This window comes from Takifugu rubripes, chromosome 17 (assembly GCF_901000725.2).
Source record: "Takifugu rubripes chromosome 17, fTakRub1.2, whole genome shotgun sequence".
NCBI lineage: Eukaryota > Metazoa > Chordata > Actinopteri > Tetraodontiformes > Tetraodontidae > Takifugu > Takifugu rubripes.
The window spans coordinates 1,075,729-1,101,066 of NC_042301.1; the positions used below are offsets into that span (position 1 = coordinate 1,075,729).

At 50.7% G+C, this 25,338-nt stretch overlaps 1 protein-coding gene and 3 pseudogenes across 1 annotated transcript in view; all 4 read left to right on the plus strand.

The window, feature by feature from the left end:
* The window catches only part of LOC115253238 (perforin-1-like), a 912-nt gene extending 301 nt beyond the window's left edge, over window positions 1–611 (plus strand). The window contains exons 2-3 of the mRNA XM_029850595.1: window positions 1–369; window positions 546–611. Coding sequence (XP_029706455.1) covers window positions 1–369; window positions 546–611 — 435 coding nt within the window. The remainder of the gene's footprint in view (window positions 370–545) is intronic.
* On the plus strand, window positions 521–1,973 carry LOC115253239 (perforin-1-like; annotated as a pseudogene).
* Window positions 1,974–3,363: 1,390 nt separating this feature from the next.
* On the plus strand, window positions 3,364–5,785 carry LOC105418260 (perforin-1-like; annotated as a pseudogene).
* Window positions 5,786–7,268: 1,483 nt separating this feature from the next.
* Window positions 7,269–9,568, plus strand: LOC101071557 (perforin-1-like; annotated as a pseudogene).
* The last annotated feature ends 15,770 nt before the right edge of the window (window positions 9,569–25,338 follow it).

Consider the following 25,338-nt stretch of genomic DNA (forward strand, 5'->3'; position numbering starts at 1 on the left):
CAGAAGGTGCCGGTTTCTGTGGTGGACTGGAGAATCTTCCCCCGGTGCAGCCTGAAGGTGGACAGCATGCTGTACGACAGCGCCGAGGCTCTCGTGAATGACTCCGCCTCCAGTGTTTCCAACAACTGGAAAGGTGGCCTGGAAATTCCTTTGCCTGCCGGAGCCTCTGTTGGTGTTGGCCTCGGAGGAAGCCACTCCAGAGAATCAGCCTTCGGCATGCAGAAGTCCAAACAAGACCGCTACTCCTTCTCCCGCCAGTCCATCCAGTGCAAGGGTCTACCGGTGAGTCTTTTCTTTGGTCTCTTCTTTGGTCTCCCTTTGATCTTTTCTTTGGTCTCTTCTTTGGTCTCTTCTTTGGTCTCTTCTTTGGTCTCCCTTTGGTCTCTTCTTTGGTCTCTTCTTTGCTCTCCCTTTGGTCTCCCTTTGGTCTTTTCTTTGGTCTCCCTTTGGTCTTTTCTTTGGTCTCCCTTTGGTCTCTGCTTTGATATGTGACAGCACAGTTTTGTCCACCTGCTGGGGGTTAAAGCTCTTTCCTCTTTCTTCAGCTTGGTTGGGGCAGTGCTGGGTCCCCCAGCCTGGCTCTCCCCAGCCTTTCCTACCCTCTGTTCTGACCTTCTTTGTGCCGCACCTGCTCCACGCCGTGATGTCATCGAGCCACGGTTGATTCGGTGGGACTGCAGCAGCTTGTGTAACTTGTCGTTTGTGTCGTCGTTCTTCACAGCTACAGGATGTCCAAGAAACCTCTGCTGAACGCCGAGTTCCTCTCAGCGGTCAACTCCCTCCCTCAATACTCGCATGGAAGTGCGCAGCAGTACCGCGCGCTGATCGACACCTACGGGACGCATTATATCACCAAAGTGGCTTTGGGGGTTCAATAAAGGCCGTCACCTCCATCAAGACCTGCGAGGGCCGCCATCAACGGCCTGTCAACAACGGAAGTCAGCGATTGCTTGTCAGTCGAAGCCTCGGCCAGTTTTGCAGCTTCGGTCAGAATCAAAGCCATGACTGAACATTGCAAAGCCCAAAAAAAGAAATTAGGCCACTCCCAAAATTACAGGAGCATGTTTAATGAGCGCCACACGGAGGTCACGGGGGGGAGCATCGACGGCACCGATGTTCTGTTCGAAGGGCAGTCCAACCCGTCCGTCTACGACAACTGGTTGAAGTCGCTGAAAACGTTACCCGACGTGGTCCAGTACGACCTCCACCCCCTCCACATGGTGCTGCCTGCTCCTCATCCCGCCGTGAAAGGACTGAAGGCAGAGGTGGAGCAGTACATCAAGAACAACGCCATCGCCACTAAATGCTCGGAAAGATGTCAGATTGGGCACCGGTCCAACAAGAGGGACCCTTGTGCCTGTGTGTGCAACAGCAGCTCCCACATCAAGTCCAACTGCTGTCCCAACGGTAAAGGGCTCGCAACACTGAAGGTGTTCCGCCTGTATGCTCAAAACCTGTACGGAGACAGGTGGTCCCAGACGGACGGCTCGGTGGAGGTGACATACGGCAACGTGGTCAAACGCACAAACATCATTTCCAACAACGACAACCCCGTGTGGGGGGAGACGTTTGAGTTTGGACCAATCACAATGTCCATGGCCAACAAACTCCGCTTCAGAGTGTACGATGAGGACCAGTACTGGAACAGCGATCTTCTCGGCGAATGCTCGTTTGAGCTGCACAGCGGAAAGCAGAGCAACAGCTGCATGTTGAATCACGGCACGTTCTTCTTCTCCTACACGGCCGAGTGTGCTCCGAGCCTCGGGGGGAATCGGTGCCAAGAATACATCCCAGCCTCCATGAGTCCGTCTCTCAAAGAGGTCTTTTACACCAGGAACGGGGGTCCTCCTGGGGGAGCAAGACAACCGGCCCAAGAGCAAACTGCAGCACCTCTAATCTGGCTTCACCGCATTGCAAAGCGTGCGAGCTCCTTAATGACTCGCCTCCCTCAGCTTCCTGCTTCGAATCGCTAATAAAGCATCAGCAAAGACACGTTTGGGTGGGTGTCATCACTGGTTTCTGTCCTTGTTTTAACGCAGCCAAAGCCTGTTTCTGCAATCGTTGGGCCACAAACTCCACAATCACGTTGATTCTGTGGGAAATAAAGCACAAAAACGGTGCCGATAAACAGATAAAAGTAGATAAAAGCAGCAAACTGTGCCCAGCCTTTCTAGACAGTGTAACAAATGCACTTCCTGCAGTGGAGGGCCATGCATTTCATACCTAGGCCTTCAGTAGTGCTCGTCTGAATCAATCCAACCCTCAATAACCATTTTATGGCTGTAAAACTTCCACTGAAGGTACAACTGCGACACACATTAAAAAAGCATCAAAAATAACCTGATAAAATTGCAATATCATTGTGGCGAGTTAGGGTTTTAGGTTGCAGAAGAACTCAGACAGACTTCTGCCAACTTAAAGCGTCACCTTATTAAACACGGAACTGTAGACACATGAACGAAGGGAGGTCTTCAATCACACACATAACCTGTCTTATGGTGTGCAAGTGCAACCAGTAATTAAACAGTAATTAAATACATCAACAACCAGAACAAAATAAATAGAACACTAACATTTAAAGTAAAAAGGTAATAAACTAATAATAAAGAGGGTGGAGCCCCTGATGACCCTCGTCTGTATAAATGTGCTGAGTCATGCTCCCCCCCCACAGCTCCGTGCACGACGGGCCGTGGACACTATTAGCATACGTGCATCCCAGAATTCCCCCATGGAAAAGAGGCAACATCAAGAGCAACTTGTCTCCTCTGCTGCAGCCAAACGATGAGTCGGCGCTTCACTTTTGCTGCATAATCGCGCTCACAAAGGCTTTAAAACATTAGAAATCCCCAAAGGTCACGAGGAGCGAAGCCTTCAAGGACGTTGCTCCAGCCTTGACTCCAAACATCAGGAATAGCTTTCACCTCTAATCCTTCTCTCGTTATGTCCCGTTATTATTGCACAACGTTCAGATCTGGACAGTCTCCATTAAACTTGACAGCATCACCAGTTCTTGGTTCCACTGGTGGTTCTTCCTGTGGTTCTTCTGCCAGAAGCTCCTGCAGCCAGAGATAGAAGCACATCTGGTTTGTGCTGGTGTGGACTTATCCTCATAATTCTCATGATTAATGATGCTGTATAGTTGGAATTAAAGCTTGACTTATGCAGCCGATGTTACTGTGCCATCTCCCCTTCACACCATCACGGGGTGTGAGCCGTGTTTAGGTGTTAGAGGCACACTAAGATGCAACACCAAATGTTAAATACTAAGAACATTAAATGCAAAGGAATCCCACAAGGTTTCAATTCCTGATTCAGAACATATAAGGGGTCAGATCCTGGGGCTCCGCAGCAGAAGCTGCTGACAGCACTCAGGGTAAATCCCTCACGGATCCTTTCTCACCCAGTATTCCTGTTTGTGGTCCGGAATTTTCACCTTCTCTCCCTCCAGATGATCATGTGGCCTCTCTTCCTACTGAGCTGCGTCCAAGCTTCTCCTGCCGCGTCCTCCTTGGTTGGCTACATTGGAACACCAACAGAATGTGCAAAGGCCCATTTCGTGCCAGGATATAATCTGGGCGGAGAAGGCTTTGATGTCGTCACAATGGAACGCAAAGGCGCTTTTGTCATCGACACCGAAACGTGGAAGACCGCCGCCAACGGCTCCTGCAGACTCTACAGGAACAGGTACATGAATCGGGAGGTTCAGAAGGTGCCGGTTTCTGTGGTGGACTGGAGAATCTTGCCCAGTGCAGCCTGAAGGTGGACAGCATGCTGTACGACAGCGCCGAGGCTCTCGTGAACGACTCCGCCTCCAGTGTTTCCAACAACTGGAAAGTGGCCTGGAAATTCCTTTGCCTGCCGGAGCCTCTGTTGGTGTTGGCCTCGGAGGAAGCCACTCCAGAGAATCAGCCTTCGGCATGCAGAAGTCCAAACAAGACCGCTACTCCTTCTCCCGCCAGTCCATCCAGTGCAAGGTCTACCGGTGAGTCTTTTCTTTGGTCTCTTCTTTGGTCTCCCTTTGATCTTTTCTTTGGTCTCTTCTTTGGTCTCCCTTTGGTCTTTTCTTTGGTCTCCCTTTGGTCTCTTCTTTGGTCTCTTCTTGGTCTCTTTGGTCTCTTCTTTGGTCCTTCTTTGGTCTCCCTTTGGTCTCTTCTTTGCTCTCCCTTTGGTCTCCCTTTGGTCTCCCTTTGGTCTTTTCTTGGTCTCCCTTTGGTCTTTTCTTTGGTCTCTTCTTTGGTCTCCCTTTGGTCTCTTCTTTGGTCTCCCTTTGGTCTCTTCTTTAATATGTGACAGCACAGTTTTGTCCACCTGCTGGGGGTTAAAGCTCTTTCCTCTTTCTTCAGCTTGGTTGGGGCAGTGCTGGGTCCCCCAGCCTGGCTCTCCCCAGCCTTTCCTACCCTCTGTTCTGACCTTCTTTGTGCCGCACCTGCTCCACGCCGTGATGTCATCGAGCCACGGTTGATTCGGTGGGACTGCAGCAGTTTGTGTAACTTGTCGTTTGTGTCGTCGTTCTTCACAGCTACAGGATGTCCAAGAAACCTCTGCTGAACGCCGAGTTCCTCTCAGTGGTCAACTCCCTCCCTCAATACTCGCATGGAAGTGCGCAGCAGTACCCGCGCGCTGATCGACACCTACGGGACGCATTATATCACCAAAGTGGCTTTGGGGGGTTCAATAAAGGCCGTCACCTCCATCAAGACCTGCGAGGCCGCCATCAACGGCCTGTCAACAACGGAAGTCAGCGATTGCTTGTCAGTCGAAGCCTGGCCAGTTTTGCAGCTTCGGTCAGAATCAAAGCCATGACTGAACATTGCAAAGCCCAAAAAAAGAAATTAGGCCACTCCCAAAATTACAGGAGCATGTTTAATGAGCGCCACACGGAGGTCACGGGGGGGAGCATCGACGGCACCGATGTTCTGTTCGAAGGGCAGTCCAACCCGTCCGTCTACAGCAACTGGTTGAAGTCGCTGAAAACGTTACCGACGTGGTCCAGTACGACCTCCACCCCCTCCACATGGTGCTGCCTGCTCCTCATCCCGCTGTGAAAGGACTGAAGGCAGAGGTGGAGCAGTACATCAAGAACAACGCCATCGCCACTAAATGCTCGGAAAGATGTCAGATTGGGCACCGGTCCAACAAGAGGGACCCTTGTGCCTGTGTGTGCAACAGCAGCTCCCACATCAAGTCCAACTGCTGTCCCAACGGTAAAGGGCTCGCAACACTGAAGGTGTTCCGCCTGTATGCTCAAAACCTGTACGGAGACAGGTGGTCCCAGACGGACGGCTCGGTGGAGGTGACATACGGCAACGTGGTCAAACGCACAAACATCATTTCCAACAACGACAACCCCGTGTGGGGGGAGACGTTTGAGTTTGGACCAATCACAATGTCCATGGCCAACAAACTCCGCTTCAGAGTGTACGATGAGGACCAGTACTGGAACAGCGATCTTCTCGGCGAATGCTCGTTTGAGCTGCACAGCGGAAAGCAGAGCAACAGCTGCATGTTGAATCACGGCACGTTCTTCTTCTCCTACACGGCCGAGTGTGCTCCGAGCCTCGGGGGAATCGGTGCCAAGAATACATCCCAGCCTCCATGAGTCCGTCTCTCAAAGAGGTCTTTTACACCAGGAACGGGGTCCTCCTGGGGGAGCAAGACAACCGGCCCAAGAGCAAACTGCAGCACCTCTAATCTTGGCTTCACCGCATTGCAAAGCGTGCGAGCTCCTTAATGACTCGCCTCCCTCAGCTTCCTGCTTCGAATCGCTAATAAAGCATCAGCAAAAGACAAAACGTTTGGGTGGGTGTCATCACGGTTTCTGTCCTTGTTTTAACTGCAGCCAACCTGTTTCTGCAATCGTTGGGCCACAAACTCCCACAATCACGTTGATTCTGTGGGAATAAAGCACAAAAACGGTGCCGATAAACAGATAAAAGTAGATAAAAGCAGCAAACTGTGCCCAGCCTTTCTAGACAGTGTAACAAATGCACTTCCTGCAGTGGAGGGCCATGCTTTCATACCTAGGCCTTCAGTAGTGCTCGTACTGAATCAATCCAACCCTCAATAACCATTTATGGCTGTAAAACTTCCACTGAAGGTACAACTGCGACACACATTAAAAAAGCAATCAAAAATAACCTGATAAATTGCAATATCATTGTGGCGAGTTAGGGTTTTAGGAAGAACTCAGACTTCTGCCAGTTTAGAGCGTCACCTTATTAAACAACGGAACTGTAGACACATGAAACGAAGGGAGGTCTTCAATCACACACATAACCTGTCTTATGGTGTGCAAGTGCAACCAGTAATTAACAGTAATTAAATACAATCAACAACCAGAACAAAATAACTAGAACACTAACATTTAAAGTAAAAAGGGTAATAAACTAATAATAAAGAGGGTGGAGCCCCTGATGACCCTCGTCTGTATAAATGTGCTGAGTCATGCTCCCCCCCCAACAGCTCCGTGCACGACGGGCCGTGGACACTATTAGCATACCGTGCATCCCAGAATTCCCCCATGGAAAAGAGGCAACATCAAGAGCAACTTGTCTCCTCTGCTGCAGCCAAACGATGAGTCGGCGCTTCACTTTTGCTGCATAATCGCGCTCACAAAGGCTTTAAAACATTAGAAATCCCCAAAGGTCACGAGGAGCGAAGCCTTCAAGGACGTTGCTCCAGCCATTGACTCCAAACATCAGGAATAGCTTCCACCTCTAATCCTTCTCGTCGTTATGTCCCGTTATTATTGCACAACGTTCAGATCTGGACAGTCTCCATAAACTTGACAGCATCACCAGTTCTTGGTTTCCACTGGTGGTTCTTCCTGTGGTTCTTCTGCCAGAAGCTCCTGCAGCCAGAGATAGAAGCACATCTGGTTTGTGCTGGTGTGGACTTATCCGAATAATTCTCATGATTAATGATGCTGTATAGTTGGAATTAAAGCTTGACTTATGCAGCCGATGTTAACTGTGCCATCTCCCCTTCACAACCATACACGGGGTGTGAGCCGTGTTTAGGTGTTTAGAGACACACTAAGATGCAACACCAAATGTTAAATACTAAGAACAATTAAATGCAAAGGAATCCCACAAGGTTTCAATTCCTGATTCAGAACATATAAAGGGTCAGATCCTGGGGCTCCGCAGCAGAAGCTGCTGACAGCACTCAGGGTAAATCCTCACGGATCCTTTCTCACCCAGTATTCCTGTTTGTGGTCCGGAATTTTCACCTTCTCTCCCTCCAGATGATCATGTGGCCATCTCTTCCTACTGAGCTGCGTCCAAGCTTCTCCTGCCGCGTCCTCCTTGGTTGGCTACATTGGAACACCAACAGAATGTGCAAAGGCCCATTTCGTGCCAGGATATAATCTGGGCGGAGAAGGCTTTGATGTCGTCACAATGGAACGCAAAGGCCGCTTTTGTCATCGACAAACCGAAACGTGGAAGACCGCCGCCAACGGCTCCTGCAGACTCTACAGGAACAGGTACATGAATCGGGAGGTTCAGAGGTGCCGGTTTCTGTGGTGGACTGGAGAATCTTGCCCCAGTGCAGCCTGAAGTGGGACAGCATGCTGTATACGACAGCGCCGAGGCCTCTCGTGAACGACTCCGCCTCCAGTGTTTCCAACAACTGGAAAGTTGGCCTGGAAATTCCTTTGCCTGCCGGAGCCTCTGTTGGTGTTGGCCTCGGAGGAAGCACTCCAGAGAATCAGCCTTCGCATGCAGAAGCCAAACAAGACGCTACTTCCTTCTCCCCGCCAGTCCATCCAGTGCAAGGTCTACCGGTGAGTCTTTTCTTTGGTCTCTTCTTTGGTCTCCCTTTGGTCTTTCTTTGGTCTCCCCTTTGGTCTCTTCTTTGGTCTCTTCTTTGGTCTCCCTTTGGTCTCTTCTTTGCTCTCCCTTTGGTCTCCCTTTGGTCTTTTCTTGGTCTCCCTTGGTCTTTTCTTTGGTCTCTCTTGGTCTCCCTTTGGTCTTTTCTTTGGTCTCTCTTCTTTGGTCTCCCTTTGGTCTCTTCTTTAATATGTGACAGCACAGTTTGTCCAACCTGCTGGGGGTTAAAAGCTCTTTCCTTCCTCTTTCTTCAGCTTGGTTGGGGCAGTGCTGGGTCCCCCAGCCTGGCTCTCCCCAGCCTTTCCTACCCTCTGTTCTGACCTTCTTTGTGCCGCACCTGCTCCACGCCGTGATGTCATCGAGCCACGTTTGATTCGGTGGGACTGCAGCAGCTTGTGTAACTTGTCCGTTTGTGTCCGTCGTTCTTCACAGCTACAGGAATGTCCAAGAAACCTCTGCTGAACGCCGAGTTCCTCTCAGTGGTCAACTCCCTCCTCAATAACTCGCATGGAAGTGCGCAGCAGTAAACCCACCGCGCGCTGATTCGACACACATACGGACGCATTATATCATACCAAAAGTGGCTTTGGGGGGTTCAATAAAGGTCCGTCCACCAATCCATCAAGACCTGCGAGGCCCGCCATCAGACGGCCTGTTCAACAACGGAAGTCAGCGATTGCCTTGTCAGTCGAAGCCCCGTCGGCCAGTTTTGGGCAGCTTCGGTCAGAATCAAAGCCATGACGGAAACATTGCAAAGCCCAAAAAAAGAAATTAGGTCCACTCCCAAAATTACAGGCAGCATGTTAATGAGCGCCACACGGAGGGTCACGGGGAGGGAGCATCGACGGCACCGATGTTCTGTTCGAAGGGCAGTCCACCCGTCCGTCTACGACAACTGGTTGAAGTCGCGAAAACGTTACCCGACGTGGTCCAGTACGACCTCCACCCCCTCCACATGGTGCTGCCTGCTCCTCATCCCGCCGTGAAAGGACTGAAGGCAGAGGTGGAGCAGTACATCAAGAACAACGCCATCGCCACTAAATGCTCGGAAAGATGTCAGATTTGGGCACCGGTCCAACAAGAGGGACCCTTGTGCCTGTGTGTGCAACAGCAGCTCCCACATCAAGTCCAACTGCTGTCCCAACGGTAAAGGGCTCGCAACACTGAAGGTGTTCCGCCTGTATGCTCAAAACCTGTACGGAGACAGGTGGTCCCAGACGGACGGCTCGGTGGAGGTGACATACGGCAACGTGGTCAAACGCACAAACATCATTTCCAACAACGACAACCCAGTGTGGGGGGAGACGTTTGAGTTTGGACCAATCACAATGTCCATGGCCAACAAACTCCGCTTCAGAGTGTACGATGAGGACCAGTACTGGAACAGCGATCTTCTCGGCGAATGCTCGTTTGAGCTGCACAGCGGGAAAGCAGAGCAAACAGCTGCATGTTGAATCACGGCACGTTCTTCCTTCTCCTACACGGCCGAGTGTGCTCCGAGCCTCGGGGGGAATCGGTTGCCAAGAATACATCCCAGCCTCCATGAGTCCGTCTCTCAAAGAGGTCTTTTACACCAGGAACGGGGTCCTCCTGGGGGAGCAAGACAACCGGCCCAAGAGCAAACTGCAGCACCTCTAATCTTGGCTTCACCCGCATTGCAAAGCGTGCGAGCTCCTTAATGACTCGCCTCCCTCAGCTTCCTGCTTCGAATCGCTAATAAAGCATCAGCAAAGACACGTTTGGGTGGGTGTCATCACTGGTTTCTGTCCTTGTTTTAACGCAGCCAAGCCTGTTTCTCTGCAATCGTTGGGCCACAAACTCCACAATCACGTTGATTCTGTGGGAAATAAAGCACAAAAAAACGGTGCCGATAAACAGATAAAAGTAGATAAAAGCAGCAAACTGTGCCCAGCCTTTCTAGACAGTGTAACAAATGCACTTCCTGCAGTGGAGGGCCGTGCATTTCACACCTAGGCCTTCAGTAGTGCTCGTCTGACATCAATCCACCCTCAATAACCATTTTATGGCTGTAAAACTTCCACTGAAGGTACAACTGCGACACACATTAAAAAAGCATCAAAAATAACCTGATAAAATTGCAGTATCATTGTGGCGAGTTAGGGGTTTTAGGAAGAACTCAGACTTCTGCCAGTTTAGAGCGTCACCTTATTAAACACGGAACTGTAGACACATGAACGAAGGGAGGTCTTCAATCACACACATAACCTGTCTTATGGTGTGCAAGTGCAACCAGTAATTAAACAGTAATTAAATACATCAACAACCAGAACTCAATAAAATAGAACACTAACATTGAAAGTTGCAAAAGATAACATTTACAACGAACAGAAACAGGGTTAACACCAACCTGAACCCACAGACACACTGCCACAAAGCATGCTGGGAAATCCCCACACTGACCCTCCCCAACACGCTAAATTATTTAGGAATATAGCAATATTTTAGTATAATAATCAGGATTTTTGATTTTACTCACCAAAAATCCTGATATTTCTGGCATAAGTTTTAATTCGCTTTAGGGCTGAGAATGTCCGTTCAACAGAAGCAGGAGACACGGGGATGGTCACCGCCAAACCGCCACAGTCTATCAGTCTTTTTAAGATTTCCCTATTTTTCTCCACCTTTTCGTTGCGGAGCTCCGTTTCCCTGCCCACTTGCTCGCTCCGCTGTAGATCCACTCTGCAACCCAAAAGTTTTGGAAAGCACCGTTGCTTGTAAGTGTCCGGCAGTGCTTTGATGCCTCGTTGCTGCCTTGGTCGTTAGTGGACTGAAAGTGGCGGACAGTCCTTTTCCCGGTTGCGACAGGCTTGCTAGCTTCGGAGTTGCCCGACCTTGCTTACGATGTCCAGCTTTTCTTGGAAAGTCCGTCTTGAAAATGGCTTTGACAGTAAATCTAAATCCATTTCTTCTCCTACTTCAGCCATTGTGGGTTGACAAAACCACTATTAAATCAACACAACAATATCTTTGCCTGTGCAGCTCGGTACAGATGCAGTTTGCTAGCTCTGGCTCGTGCACTCTCTGACTGTCCAATCAAAGCGTGTGGATACGCTGACGTTTCCTACGCCTGCTAGAGGGCCTCGGGGTCGCCAACATCACAATCTGATTGGTCGAAGCAACAGTTTGATCGACATTTTGTTAATGCTACAGGGCCTGCAGAACTGATTGTGAAGGCCTCCAGGCAGATTTCTCTGACCCTGGCAACAGATAGTGGCTGAAATGTGATTGGTTAAATGCTTGAATATGAAAATACACGTCTGGAAGCAGCGCAACCAGGGGGCTGGCAATGAAAGGAAGCAGACAGACCATTTGGAATTATTTAATACATATGGAATTATTTAATACATATTTATGGACAAATTATATTTAAAAATATAATTAACATCAGTCTGTGATTCAGATATTTTAGGCCAGCAGAGAAGGCCTTGCAGGCCCTGACGGCCCAGCACTGACTTCCTGTAATACTGGATAAAACCAGCAGAGCAAAGTAGCACTTTTACACATTCGAGGAGAGCATCTCTGATATAGCAGAGGCGCTTTACTGTCTGTGCGCCTGTTTTCAGTCCCATCACACACGCTATAAATGCTGAGACCTCCATCTTATGCCCAGTCTGCCTGTCTGAATCATTAACTGCTCATCAAGATGGTTCAACCTCTGTCAGATAGTGACGCTGGAACAAGCGTTCGCCCCCGCTGATCTGCTGAGATCAGTTGAGTGACGTGTTGCAGAGGATGTGGTTTTGGCTGTGCATCTGTTCAACCCCCCCCCCCACACACACACACGCTTCTTCAGCAACACTGATATTTAACCAGTTAAATCAGCACGGGGGTAGACACAGGTGACAATGTGTATATTTATTTTTTGTTTGTTTTATTTGATCTGATTTGATCTTCCTTAAAAATTACATTTCAGAGGAAATACCCAAGAAACGCGTTTGTCCTGTGCATGGAAAGAGATTCTCTTTACTTTCTATTTACATTCGAGGGATCTATGCGTGACAATAGCACCACCCCCCGTGGTAAAGGTGTGAACTGCACCCTAGCAGGGGGCGCTGTAGTGGAAACTAAAACTCTGTCATGTGAATTCTGTCTGCCGTTGGAGAAAGTTCAGTTATAATTCAGCTTCTAGCAGAATACTCAGATAACAGTGGTGGCATTTTAAGACATGTTAATTATTACGACGAAACATAAAGCACAACGCTTCACATGTGAGCTCTCAAGACCTGAGCGAGAAGGAACCTTTGAGTACAAATAAATATTAAAGCCAGTGACGATGAGTTTTGCTGCCGAAACGTCTGAAATGTGATAAAAACCAAGTGTGACAACCAGGTTCTCTCAAGAAGAACGAGTTTAAGAGTTAGAAGAGCAGGCGGCGCGCGTTCTGAGGGAAGGAATCATCACTTATCTTAACGCTCAAGGGTGTCAAAGTCTCGTTTTCCAGCTCGCGTTCATTGTTTCTGAAATCGCTCGAGCACCTGCGGCGTGTGCAGGGGAACATCTCTGGAGAGGAACGTCAGTGATTCCAAGTGTTGGAGGTGTGATCATGGAGCCGCTAAACCACCGGGTGTTTACTGTAGAGGAGCCTCTCATGATGAAGCACCTTCGCATGTCGCTCCCTCACACTCAATCCCACTGGATGTAATTAAGCCGGCCTAAACACACACACACACACACACAACACACACACACACACACACACACTCAAACACACACACACCTTAATCCTTTGACTGTGAAGGTAAAAAGACATTTTCCACCAAATAATGTTGACAGGTGAAACAAGTCGCAGGTAGATTCAGGAAGTGGAGCTGCTGGGATGGGTGAGAAGGTGGAGAAGGTCCTGAGGCAGCATCAGGTCCCCCCCCCTCCCCCCCGAGCTCTAAAGCCCGGAGCTGCGGATGTGTGCTGGATCCCCACGGGGGGAACCCAGGTTGTGGAACCCCGCTCCCAGTTTTTGGGTGGATTCAGATGAACTTCTCACTTATTCCAGTCAGGCTGAACCTTCATTGGGAGGAAATTCACGATCGCAATTCTGGTTCCTCCACGCGGCGCCGTGGGGAGGCGAAGGGAGGGATCTGGAGAGACGTGGGCAACGTGATCAGGAGCCCATGAAGAACCACGGTCTGCGTCCTGATCCTCTCCTTCCAACGACCCCTGCAGCAGAGGGCACCGTCCGGACTCATCCCGGCTTCCCAACGGGTCGTCTTCAGTTCTCCCACCTGACAGCCTCCCGCTGCTCGGCTTATCTCCACCTCATTCCTCTCTCCTCCTCTTACTCCTGGAAGAAAAGAGGCAGAGGCGAAGGGATTTGCCTCATGGTGGGGAGCTGTTTTATGTGGAGCATGTAAGAAAAAGAGAGAAGAAAGGAGGGAGGGTTTTGGCCAAAGCCTGGCAAAGAGAGCCAGGAGCCCACTTGAGGAGCGCAGGGTCTTAACAGCTGGATATTTGTTTGGAGGAGGCCTCTGTGGCCAAAAGGAGGATTAGCTGAGCACAGGTTCCCATGAAAGTAAGGCAAGGGCAGGAGGTTACCGCACTGATGTACACACACTCTCTCACACACACACACACACACACACACACACACACACACACACGTGCAGGTGAGAGCAGCAACAACAACAGGAGGTTTGATGGGATTTCATGACCAAACTCATTGTAACTGTTGTTGCGCTGCTGCTGCTGAGTTTAGTGCTGATTAACCACTAACGAGCAGCCTGAGCGGAGAGTTTTTAGCTGTTTCCTCTAAAGTCTTTAACATCTTCCTTTTAGGCTTTATTGTCATAATTATTCTAAAGCAAACAGAGGGATTACTGCCATCTGCTGGACAAGCCGACGAAGTACATTTGTACTGATTTGTATTAATGTTTAATGACTTTAAAATCCACCTTTCCAATCAGAAACTACATGAAAACACACATCCTAAATTCACACCTGCATCTAAAGCTTCTGCTGCTGCTGCTCTTCAACCACCTGTAGCTCACAAAACTTCTAAAAACACCCTCCAACATTTACCTTTGAAGGAAATACTTCACATTTAATTTGCCCCCTGCATCTGAGCCAAATGAACTAATTAAAGGTTTTAAATTCCATTTAAGATCATTTGATTTTAAAACCCCCAAATTCATAATATAACATAGTATATTATAATATAAATTGCCCGGTTGCCGGGGCAGGTTGCCGGGGCAGGTTGCCGGGGCAGTCCCCCTGGCAACCAGGGAATTCTTTGGTCCCTTTCATCTTCCAGAACCACCAGCGGAGAGCGGAACAACTGGTAGCGCGACTGTCAACACGTCCTCGGACATGCTAGGAAGCTTAGTTTAGCTCAGATTAGCGTGCCAGGAGTTCCCTTCCCAAACATCCCTGACAGCACTGGGACACCATCCGTCACGGCTGGAGCTGGAAGCCAGCTGCCAAGTGAGGGAATTCCTGGTGCTTCGCTCAAGGTCGCTCCCACCATCCAAAGCACCGGCGTGTGGGTGGGGCTTCCAAGGTGGGTGGGGCTTCCACAGTGGGTGGGGCTTCCAGGGCGGGTGGGGGCTTCCACGGTAGGTGGGGCTTCCGCGGTAGGTGGGGCTTCCGCAGTGGGTGGGGCTTCCACAGTAGGTGGGGCTTCCATGGTGGGTGTGGCTTTCACGGTGGGTGGGGCTTCCGCGGTAGGTGGGGCTTCCACAGTAGGTGGGGCTTCCACAGTAGGAGGGGCTTCCATGGTGGGTGGGGCTTCCGCGGTAGGTGGGGCTTCCACAGTAGGTGGGGCTTCCACAGTAGGTGGGGCTTCCACGGTGGGTGGGGCTTCCATGGTGGGTGGGGCTTCCACGGTAGGTGTTACCTTGGCCTCACTAACAGAACTCGGATGTTCTGGTGAGATGGAGAGAAGGTCTGAGATGGTGCTGATGGTTCACACAGCATGACTGAGGTGTGTGACGGTGACCATGGACACACACACACACACACACACACACACTTTGACTGCACCGGGTGACAGAGACGGAGCCCCCCCATGTTGCCCTGAAGCTGCTGCCCCAGTGTTGCCCACTGGTCTGGATGCCCCGACTCACGCACCCACCCTCCACCATGTATGGGCCTCAGAAGGAGGGCGGAGCTCCGCAGCCGCTGCCCTCAGAGTATCTGCCCACGGGGGCAAAACAAGGAGGCAAATAACCACAATGGATACAAGCGTCTGAGGTCACACTGAGGGACAATACCCCCTCTCTCTCTCACACACACGCACACACACGCAACACGCACACACACACACACACACACACACACACACACACACAGAGTAATCCAGCGGTGGAATTTCACCCGACAGGTGATCAAAGCCTGGTTGCACGGTGCAGGTGCAGCTTCAACCGTTGACAACCACCTAGCACCCCCCCCCACCCACACACACACACACACACACACACACACTTTCTCGTTTTTTTAGCGAGCGCCTAAACAAAGACAGGCCCGCCGCTGTGTGTTTGCGGCCGTGCAAACACTTCTTCCCCACCTCCGTTATCCAGGAGCCTTTTTCCTGCACCATTCTGACACCGAGCCGCCCCCCCCCCCCCTCCGCCCCGCCCCTCCTCGCCGTGTGGCGGCCGGTTTGAGAAGTTGCGTGACAGTAAATTACGGCACTCTGGAGACAGACGAGCAGCGGGTGGGGCGGTGCAGAGAGGACGCGCGGCAGGCAGGAGGTTCTATTAAGACTCAGCTGCCACAGATGGGCACAACAACCCAGCGTGAGGCTGCGTCACGGCGAACAAGAGAAGCCTCCGGAACCCGCGGGCGGTCTCCGGCGAAGGAAGACACACATTAGCTCTAATAGGTCGCTCACGCTCCAAAGTGGCAGGTTGGAGTTGGTTGGGAGGCTCAAATATAGTGCGACACCATATGGAGAGCGGATACAAAGAGGCAGCCTCTGCTGAGGCGTTCCGCCGCCATAATGGCCGACAACAGCAGCGGAGGTCACGGGAGGCGTCCAGAGAAGACCGGCCTCTGATCACCTGACCCCTCACCACCCCCAGCAGCCCCGCCCATAAAGGCTCCTTTCATCAGGGATCAAAGCATTTCCTTCATCACCTAAACAGGAAAACAGAAGCATCATTTTCGATGGGTCGATGTGCGACACCAGAGCTGGAGAGGAACGTTTTCCCGTTTCCAGGTGAACGATTCGGCCTCCCGACGACACCTTTGATCGGCGAACGCCTCCACTGCCGCTTCTCTTCTCCTTTTGTGTGAAAATCAGTCGAATTTACATCCACTTTCATACTTCAGCTGCTGCTTTGTTGGAGGGTTCTGACAGGTGGAACCAGAGTCGGCCCCCAGCTGTCGAGGAACCTCCCCCTAACATACACACACACACACAGTCACATACCACACACACACACACACACACACACAGAGTAAATTCCCCAAATTCTCCAGTTTGGACCGCTCACATTTCCTGGTCACTGGAAAACTGAATCTTTGATTCTGGGAGCAACTGCTGCTTTTCTGGGTCAGAGAAGAGTGTGTGTGTGTGTGCGTGGGTGTGTGTGTGTGTGTGTGTGTGTGTGTGTGTGTGTGTGTGCGTGTGTGTGCGTTATCCTGATCTCCCCGACATCGGAAAGGCCTGCAGAACCGGCCTGAGGAGCAGCTGCTGCATCCGGTCCAGTTTCCAACATCAATCCCATTTCCCAACACACTGATACTAAAATGGAAGGTTTTCCCTTTCATACCTGTGGCCAAACTCACACACACACACACTCACACACACTCACACTCACACACACACTCACACTCACACTCACACACACACTCACCACATCTGGCTGAGCTGGAGAAGGAAAAGTGTCGATTCATTAATTAGACCTGACATAAAAAGAAAAAGAATGAAATTTCCTCCACTAAGTCGGAGTTGTGGAGCTAAATTACCTCATGTGGGGATGAAAACGGACCTTTGTGTAACGACAGAGTAGAGGAGAAGTTCAAAGGCTGTAAAAATATTAAAAAAGGAGGAAGAGAGAGTGTAAAAAAGACATTTACAAATCATTTCCAGAGAGAGGGGTACAAGCTGTGTGTGTGTGTGTGTGTGTGTGCGTGTGGAGAGAGAGGGGTACAAGCTGTGTGTGTGTGTGTGTGTGTGTGTGAGAGAGAGAGGGGGGTACAAGCTGTGTGTGTGTGTGTGTGTGTGTGTGAGAGAGAGGGGTACAAGCTGTGTGTGTGTGTGTGAGAGAGAGAGAGAGAGGGGTAAAAGCTGTGTGTGTGTGTGTGTGTTGAGAGAGAGAGGGGTACAAGCTGTGTGTGTGTGTGTGTGAGAGAGAGAGAGGGGTACAAGCTGTGTGTGTGTGTGTGTGTGAGAGAGAGAGAGAGGGGTACAAACTGTGTGTGTGTGTGTGTGTGGTGTGAGAGAGAGAGAGAGGGGTACAAAACTGTGTGTGTGTGTGGGTGTGTGTGTGTGTGTTGTGTGTGTGTGTGTGATTGAAGGGGGTGGACAGGGAACTTCCTCCCCACCTTCCCCATTGTTCCCTCATCTTTGAACCTTCTTTCCCTGCTTCCCGCTCCGGCTCCTCCTTCCGCTCCCGGCTCCTCCTTCCCGCTCCGGCTCCTCCTTCCCGCTCCGGCTCCTCTCCCGCTCCGGCTCGGTGTGTCCCGGCCTGCCGGAGCGGGATCGCTGGAAGTGGCGTCTGGGGGAGCGTTGCGAACGCTCCGGATCCCAGAGCGCGGCGGCCCCATCCCGCCCGCCGTGCCCACGGTGATATCGTGGCATCAAAGCCCCAAATCTTTCCCGTTTTCCTCAGCCTCCCTCTTCCTCCATGGTGGCGCTCCGAATGTTTAAACTTCATCTATCAGCCTCATTAAGGAGCCTCAAAGATCCCGTTGATTCTAACGGTGCTCATTTGAATTTTTAATCACACAAATCTACGAGTGCGCTGCGCTCAGCAACTCTCCACGCACGCACTTCCTCTCCTCCCTTTCAAAGCGCTCCCAACTTTGGAATTCAAAGTTCCACTTAGAAGAAGTCCCGGCTAATATCCCTCCGATTAGTTCGGGACGAGCGCCGCTGGGAGCCCCCCGCTGGGAGCGCCGCGCCATTGCTGGTGGGCGGCGCGTGCGCTTCCTGCCAGGTAACGGTAGCATTCGACAGGCTAGCTGAAGTTGACTTTAGCGCTTTGATGTCAAATGTGTAGCGTGAGCGTAGAAAATATTATATGTAAAATATAGCGTTAGCACGTGAGCGTGTTGGCGTGCTGTAGCTACGCGGGCCGATTCATGCTAGTTAGCGCGTGCATACAAAGTCCTGGCTAAGCTACAGAGAGACTTTGTTAGTCTAGCAATAACAGGGAGAGGGAGAAGAATCCCTCAGATCTTCCTGCAAGAAGCACACCTTTGAATCTGAATTTCCTTGCAGGAAAAAAAGCGCTTTGAAAATCTAATGCATAAACATTATATCCCCCCCCCCCCCCAACACCCCCCCCCCCCACTTCGTGCTCCCTCATTCCCTCCTCCCTTCACCTAAAGCGCAGCAGCTTCTGAGCGACTTGGGAAGAACTTCCCTTTTTTAGCGTCCTCAGTAACTTAAAATAAGAGGCGGTCGGGGATTTGGAATATTGTTATGTCTCATCAAAGCGCCCCCCCACCCCCCATTCCCTCCCCACCCCCCCACCATCCCCCCCCCGTTCTCCTGCTGTCCTGTCAACACCGGCTTCAAGAACGGAGCTTCTCCTCCACGACGAGGGCTGGAACCTGATCTCCGCTTCCATCTCTGCTCCTCTGGGTTGGTTTTTTCCTTCCTTCCTCTCTGTTAGGGCACGAGTTAAGAGCCACCACAGCTAGTTCAGTTAGGGTTAGGGCTAGTTATGACCCACCCAACACAGGGTTCCTCCCTTATTAACAGCAACATCTCCAGGGTCCGGTCCGGTTCTGCTTGATGCTGCCATGGCGACGGCCGCCCTGTTTTACCTTGTTGCTGTTCATCAACAACACACGGCAACAACGGTTAAACGTGGCGCGTCCCCGCTGGTTGAGCAACATGACGTTAAACCCCCCCCCACACCCATCACATGCTCTCTTTCACCATAACAGTGACATCCATCCATCCATCCATTCATCCATCCCTCCCTCCTCCCTTCATCCATCCCTCCCTCCCTCCCTTCATCCATCCCTCCCCATCCATTCATCCCTCCCCATCATCCATCCCTCCCCTCATCCATCCATCCATCCATCCCTCCCTTCATCCCCACCATCCATCCCTCCCCATCCATCCCTCCTCCCCATCATCCAGCCATCCATCCATCCCTCCCTCCCCCCATCCATCCCTCCCCCCCATCCATCCATCCATCCCTCCCTCCCCTCCCTCCTCCCCATCCATCCCCTCCCTCCCTCCCCATCCATCCATCCATCCATCCTCCCTCCCTCCCCCCATCCATCACTCCCCATCCATCCCTCCCTTCATCCCTGTCCTCCCCCATCACCCCTCCCCAGCCAGCCCTCCCTTCCTCCATTCCATCCCTCCCCATCCATCCATCCATCCATCCCTCCCTCCCTCCCATCCATCCCCTCCCCATCCATCCTTCCCTCCCTCCCCATCCATCCCATCCATCATCCCTCCATCCCTCCCCATCCATCCATCCCTCCATCCATCCATCCATCCATCCATCCATCTCCTCCCCATCCATCCTTCCCTCCCTCCCCATCCATTCCATCATCCATCCCTCCATCCCCTCCCCATCCATCCTTCCCTCCCTCACCCATCCATCCTCCATCCACCTCATCCATCCATCCCTCCCTCCCTCCCTCCCTCCATCCATCCCTTCTCGTGCTCCTCCAGCGCTCACCCATCTATGCTAATATGCTAAATTTGGTCTTGTTTAACATTTATTGAGTTATTTCACTTTTAAAATGCTTTAATAATGTGCTAAACTGTCTATAAATGTCTAATGGCAGGTCTGACACCATTCTATTCTCCGTTTAGAAAACGTCCCAAAATTCCCCTTTTCTATTCCAATCAAAACAATCATTAACGGGGAATCTTGATCTGTTCCGGTCTAATTGCCGCAGGTCCTGATTAATCAAGGTGAACACAGAAGAAAACAGGAACACTATTGATTAGAAGCTGCTGCTACAGTAACGACCAATTAGAATATTTAGCCACTCTAATTTCTTCTGTAGCCATAAAGAGGCGACTGTCTTACTTTGTTCCGTGGATGACAGCACCAACATTCCGCTGACGAGGACGAGGATCAAACCCAACCGAACTTCCCAATTCCCATCACCAGCATCTCTCCCCCCGTTTCCTCTGTTGGGGGACGAGCTGCTGCTTTGGGTTCCAGATCATGGTTGTCATCATCCCCGCTGGAGTTCAGTCAGAAATCCTCCTGACGTGCAGGAAAACCACATTTTAAATGTTGCTATTAGAGTTTTGGTGGATGAATCTCTCGGAATGTTTCCTCTTCATCTTCTAAAGTACTTACAAATGTAACATTCCTGGACGGAAAAGGCAAACGGGAACTTCTTGACTTGGAATAACACGGCAGGGACAATAAATGAGCTCATAATTTAGTGTCATAATTTACTGACCCACAATTAAACCATTGCAAATCTGTCTGACAGCTGTAGTCACCTTTACTTCCTCTTACAGGGATTAACTGTATCCTTCAGTAAATATGGACACATTTCCAATGTGCCTGTGGACAACTTTGACATGTACGTGCACGTTCACTTAATTAGCATGTAGCTTACCATATTTTCCGGACTATAAGTCGCATTTCTTTAACAGTAATTTGATTTACAAAATACTAGATCAAAAACAGACATTTTGTCTTGGAAGGCAGGTTATGACATTAATAAAATAATAGAGAACAGGCTGAATAGGTGTAAGATATGCTAAACAAAATGAAGGTTATTCAGCTACAGGAAAATAAACATGAACAGAAAAGTTGTCCAGTCTTAATGTAGCATAATAAACAGTTTTTACGTAAATGTGGCATAAAAAAAAAGGTCACCTTACTTTAATTAATCACTCGCAATCTCACTCCAAATCACTAAATCCGTTCAAAAGTTCGTCCTCGGTGTCACTTTTGAATGATTCCGCCACTCCGGAAGTAGACAGAGCGGAACTTCCTGTTTGCTGACTCACATTAGTTCCAGTTTATCCGGAGTATAAGTCGCACCAGCCTATGAAAAAGGTGCCACTTATATTACGGAAAATACGGTAAATGAAATTCTCCGTGTGGTAAAAACACAGATGCGAATCCAGAGAACTCTTCAAATCCAACTTCCTCACAAAAGCATCTGAAACTTTGTTGACACTTCATTTACATCTGAATGGGGGAAAAAACAGCGAAAAACATCAAAGATGAACGCTTCGACAATCAGCCATCACTCAATTAGCGCGGCACTATTTCCCTCTCTCACGCAGCCCAGCTGGAGCGCGTGGAGGCTGTTGGACACCAAAGGCTTTGAAAAAAACGCTACATTTCCTTTTATCAATTCATCTCATAGCAAAACAATTTCTTCCTATTATCCTCACGCAGGGGGTCCACTGTCCTGTAAAGGTGCATCATAACGCTTTATAGGCAGGAGAAGAAGCTCCTTTCATTCCCTGCACCTTATAGCCTGGATACATTAATCAGAATCAAAGCTGTCATTTACATCACATTTGTGTTTCATGTTGGAGGAGCCGAAACGGGAAGTTTTTCGTCACGTTGTCGCCATTTTTTTCCCCTCCTTTTCTCCCGTTACTGGGATTTCAACATGACCATCAGCACACACCCGGTTAGCCAGCGCGTACGTTTTTACACTCCTGAATATAGATTTAAAATAATAAATGTGCTGTGGTTCATCGCTGTTGTAAGATCTTAACGTCTTCAGGAGACGCTCGGAGCTCCCGTCGGGGGCCCGGGTGTCCGCAAGGCTCAGCTCTGGATCCACTTGAAATTCATCGCTCATTCATCATGTTGCTTCATTCACAGGTGACTAGATTTTGTATTATATTTGATTTAGTTTGGGTCTGTTTATTGTATTTAATTGTCCCGACTGCTGGTGTGACGGGTATAAGAACCCTAATGTGTCATGTTTGTGCACGGTGCACAGTGCACGTGCAGCCACGTGGTCACGACGGGGAACATGTGATACAGCTGCACTGGACTCATGGAATCCAGACATATTGGCCAATTACTTAGTCAATTACTTTAATGTGAAATCTGTTTTTCTGACCCTTGACACCCTGAAATTAGCTTCAAACCGCACCTCTGGAAAATATTCGGCTATTTCACTGATGTTTTGATGAAAAACCTTGGAGAAGCTGTGAAAAGAAGACATTACACACATATAGAAGAGTGGGGAGATATTTCAGTGATCACGGAACATCTCACCGATGAAGCAGGATGAAAGAGGGAATCCCGAAAACCTCAGAATTCCCACCTCATGGATTCCTGCTGGAACAATATCTGTCAATCACCAATCAGATCGGTGATAGCAGGAAAAACAGGAAACAGGAAGTAACAGGTACCAGGGTTAGAGACCTGCACACAAAGCTAATTTAGCTTCTTCATGCTTCCTGCTCACATTAAACTAACCTGCTGGTCATGTGAGCTTCCACTAGCTGTAACACACACACACACACACACACACACACACACACCACACACACACACACACTCTTGGTGGTATTTAGCCCCCTCCTCCTCCAGCCCCCCCAGCTATAATGAAGCCTGGGGTAATCTCCCTGCCATCGGGCCCTCTCACCTCCCCTCTCTGACTCAGGTGTGTGCTGGGACAGAGACTCATTGTTCTCCAGATCTTCCGCTGAAGCCTGCCTGGCACAAGCGCACACCTGCAGCTAACAATGATACCTTTATTCTGCTCACACACACCTACACACCTACACACCTACACACCTACACACACACACACACACACTCCAACACGCAGTTGAACATGCACTGGGGCTGAAGACCCACAGGTTTGAATCTGCTCTGGTTAATCAAGTTTTCTGGGTGTGAGTTCACGTGTGTGAGACCCTTTTTCACCAAAAATGTTGCTTTTACATATTAAATAAATGCACCGCGTTAGCTCATCTGGGGCAGCGCCAGGACCCTTCAGAGCAATGCCGACGTACCCTTGAGCAAGGTACCTAACCCTGAAATGCCCCGTAGGCCCCTGGATGACCTGGCGAGGGAGGATCCTGCCAAAGAAGTTTGCTTATCTCTTTGGCTGATATGGAACTGCAGCTGAAGTCCGAGTGTTGGATTTATGAACTCACTCCCATCGTTAGCAAACACAGGCTGAACAGCTCCATTGGCCCGCGCAGTTTTGCACGAGCTAGCACATGTTACTGGGCGTGCAATCGACAGACCCGAAGCTAAAGAAGCTAAATATTGATACTCCACAGACTGCAAACAAGATTTGGTGCATATGAGACTGTCCGACAGTGTCGCTGACTCAGCGTGGACTTAGTAGAGTTTGGCGACATGGATCAATAATCAAAGGTGATCTGTGCTGCACGGAGCTGAAATAAAGGGATTTCCAGTACACCTGCAGGCTGTGTGGGAGGAAAGGCTCAATATGTCCTCGTTTTCCTGCTCTTTGCACTGAAACCTGGAGTTGCTGGAACCTGAAGGGCCCGTAGGGGGTGCAGGGAAGTCGAGGGGACAGGAGGGAGAAGTCAAGAAAGAAGGGCCAAGGGGCCAAGGCAGAGGCAGGAAGACCAAGATAAGGGAAAATTCCCAGGTAATAGAAGGAGAGGAGGTTGAGTAGAGGCTCCTGTAGCAGAGACGTGACATGGGCCATCACCTGGGAACAGGTGCAGGCCTGCAGGCGGGCCTGTTATTGTCTCAGATATCTGTGTGTGTGTGTGTGTGCGTGTGTGTGTGTGTGTGTGTGTTAGGATGTCTCCTGACTGTGGCGTGTAAACACAACATCTTCATGACCTCGTCTCTCCAGTCTCACTCCTTCACTTGAATTCAATTGTGGTGAGAAGAGTTGCGAAGGATTCTGAGCATATTTAACTGGGTTGTGCGCTCTTCTGACGTTGGAACGTCGGGGAAACAGGGCGGGATACGAGTGAAGAAGAGGGGTGCGGGGGGAGGGTGCGGGGGGGGGGGGGGGGGGGGGGGGCAGGAGGCCTTTTGTAATCCTACATCTGACAGCAGCAGAGCGAGGGATGGAAATAGAACAATGGGAGAGATGCTCGGCTTCTGAGAAGCCCCTCAAAGACTTCCAACTCAGAAGCTGATAAAAGCCCTTCTAGTTCACCCCCCCCCCCCCCCCACACACACACACACACACACACCCCCCCCCACACACACACACACACACACACACACACACCCCCCCACACACACACACACACCCACCCCCACACACACACCGGCGAGGCGTTCTGAACAGAACATCTTCAAGCGTGTGCACGTGCAGCTGAGCGACAGATCGCCAGGGTGTGACAGCCGTGATGGTTTCAAGCTGAGGAGGCATCAGGAGACGGAGCCGCAGTGGTGTCACATCCCGATGAAAGCCGCGCAAACATCGGAAAACATGCCGGGAAAGTCTGGACCAAACCGCAGAAGTGACGAGCACAGTCGGAGGGGAAGCGCAGCATCACGCACCTTCGGAAGGTGACGCCGCCACGGCGAGCAGGAAACGTCCAGCAACCCCAACGGGAGGAGGAAGCAGGATCAACATCTTCCCATTGCATTCCCATTCCCATTCCCGTGACATGCCTCTGTCGCGTTGGGACGCAGCACAACAAGGATTTGGTCCCGCCCCCGAGCCAGGAATCTCACGGGATCACGCACGAAGAATCATGGCAACAACATGGACAACAAGCACAGCACGCAACATGGAAGAGGACCTCCAAGAGCCGGGAATTCTGGTTCCTCTTGGGACCGTTTGGAAAAGAAAATATAACAAGGTGGAAGAATTCCCGAGGCAGCTGCTTCCAGGTTCCTCAGTCAGCTCCTTGACTCATCCCTCGTCACAGTTACTCGGTCAGGACTCGGCCTTCCCAACAGGAAGAGCTTATAAAAGAGCTCGGAAGACATTAAGCTGTTTTCCGACCTCGGTCAGGAAGGGAAAACTGCCCAAGTCTCATTCTGTGTGTCCTGCAGGAAGGTTTGGCCGATATCTGAGCAGCAAAGGTCGGGTGGAGCGCGGCGAGCTTGCAGTCCACTTCCTGTCGACCCACGCCAGAACGCACCCGGTGCCGATCCATCCCACCTGACGGAACCATCCCACCTGACGGGACCATCCCACCTGATCCGGACCATCCCACCTGCTGGACCATCCCACCTGACGGGACCAGCCCCACTGACGGGACCAGCCCACCTGACGGAACCAGCCCACGTGACGGGGACCATCCCACCTGACGGAACCATCCCACCTGACTGGACCATCCCACCTGACGGGACCATCCACCTGACCGGACCATCCCACCTGCTGGACCATCCCACCTGACGGGACCAGCCCACCTGACGGGACCAGCCCACCTGACGGAACCAGCCCACGTGACGGGACCATC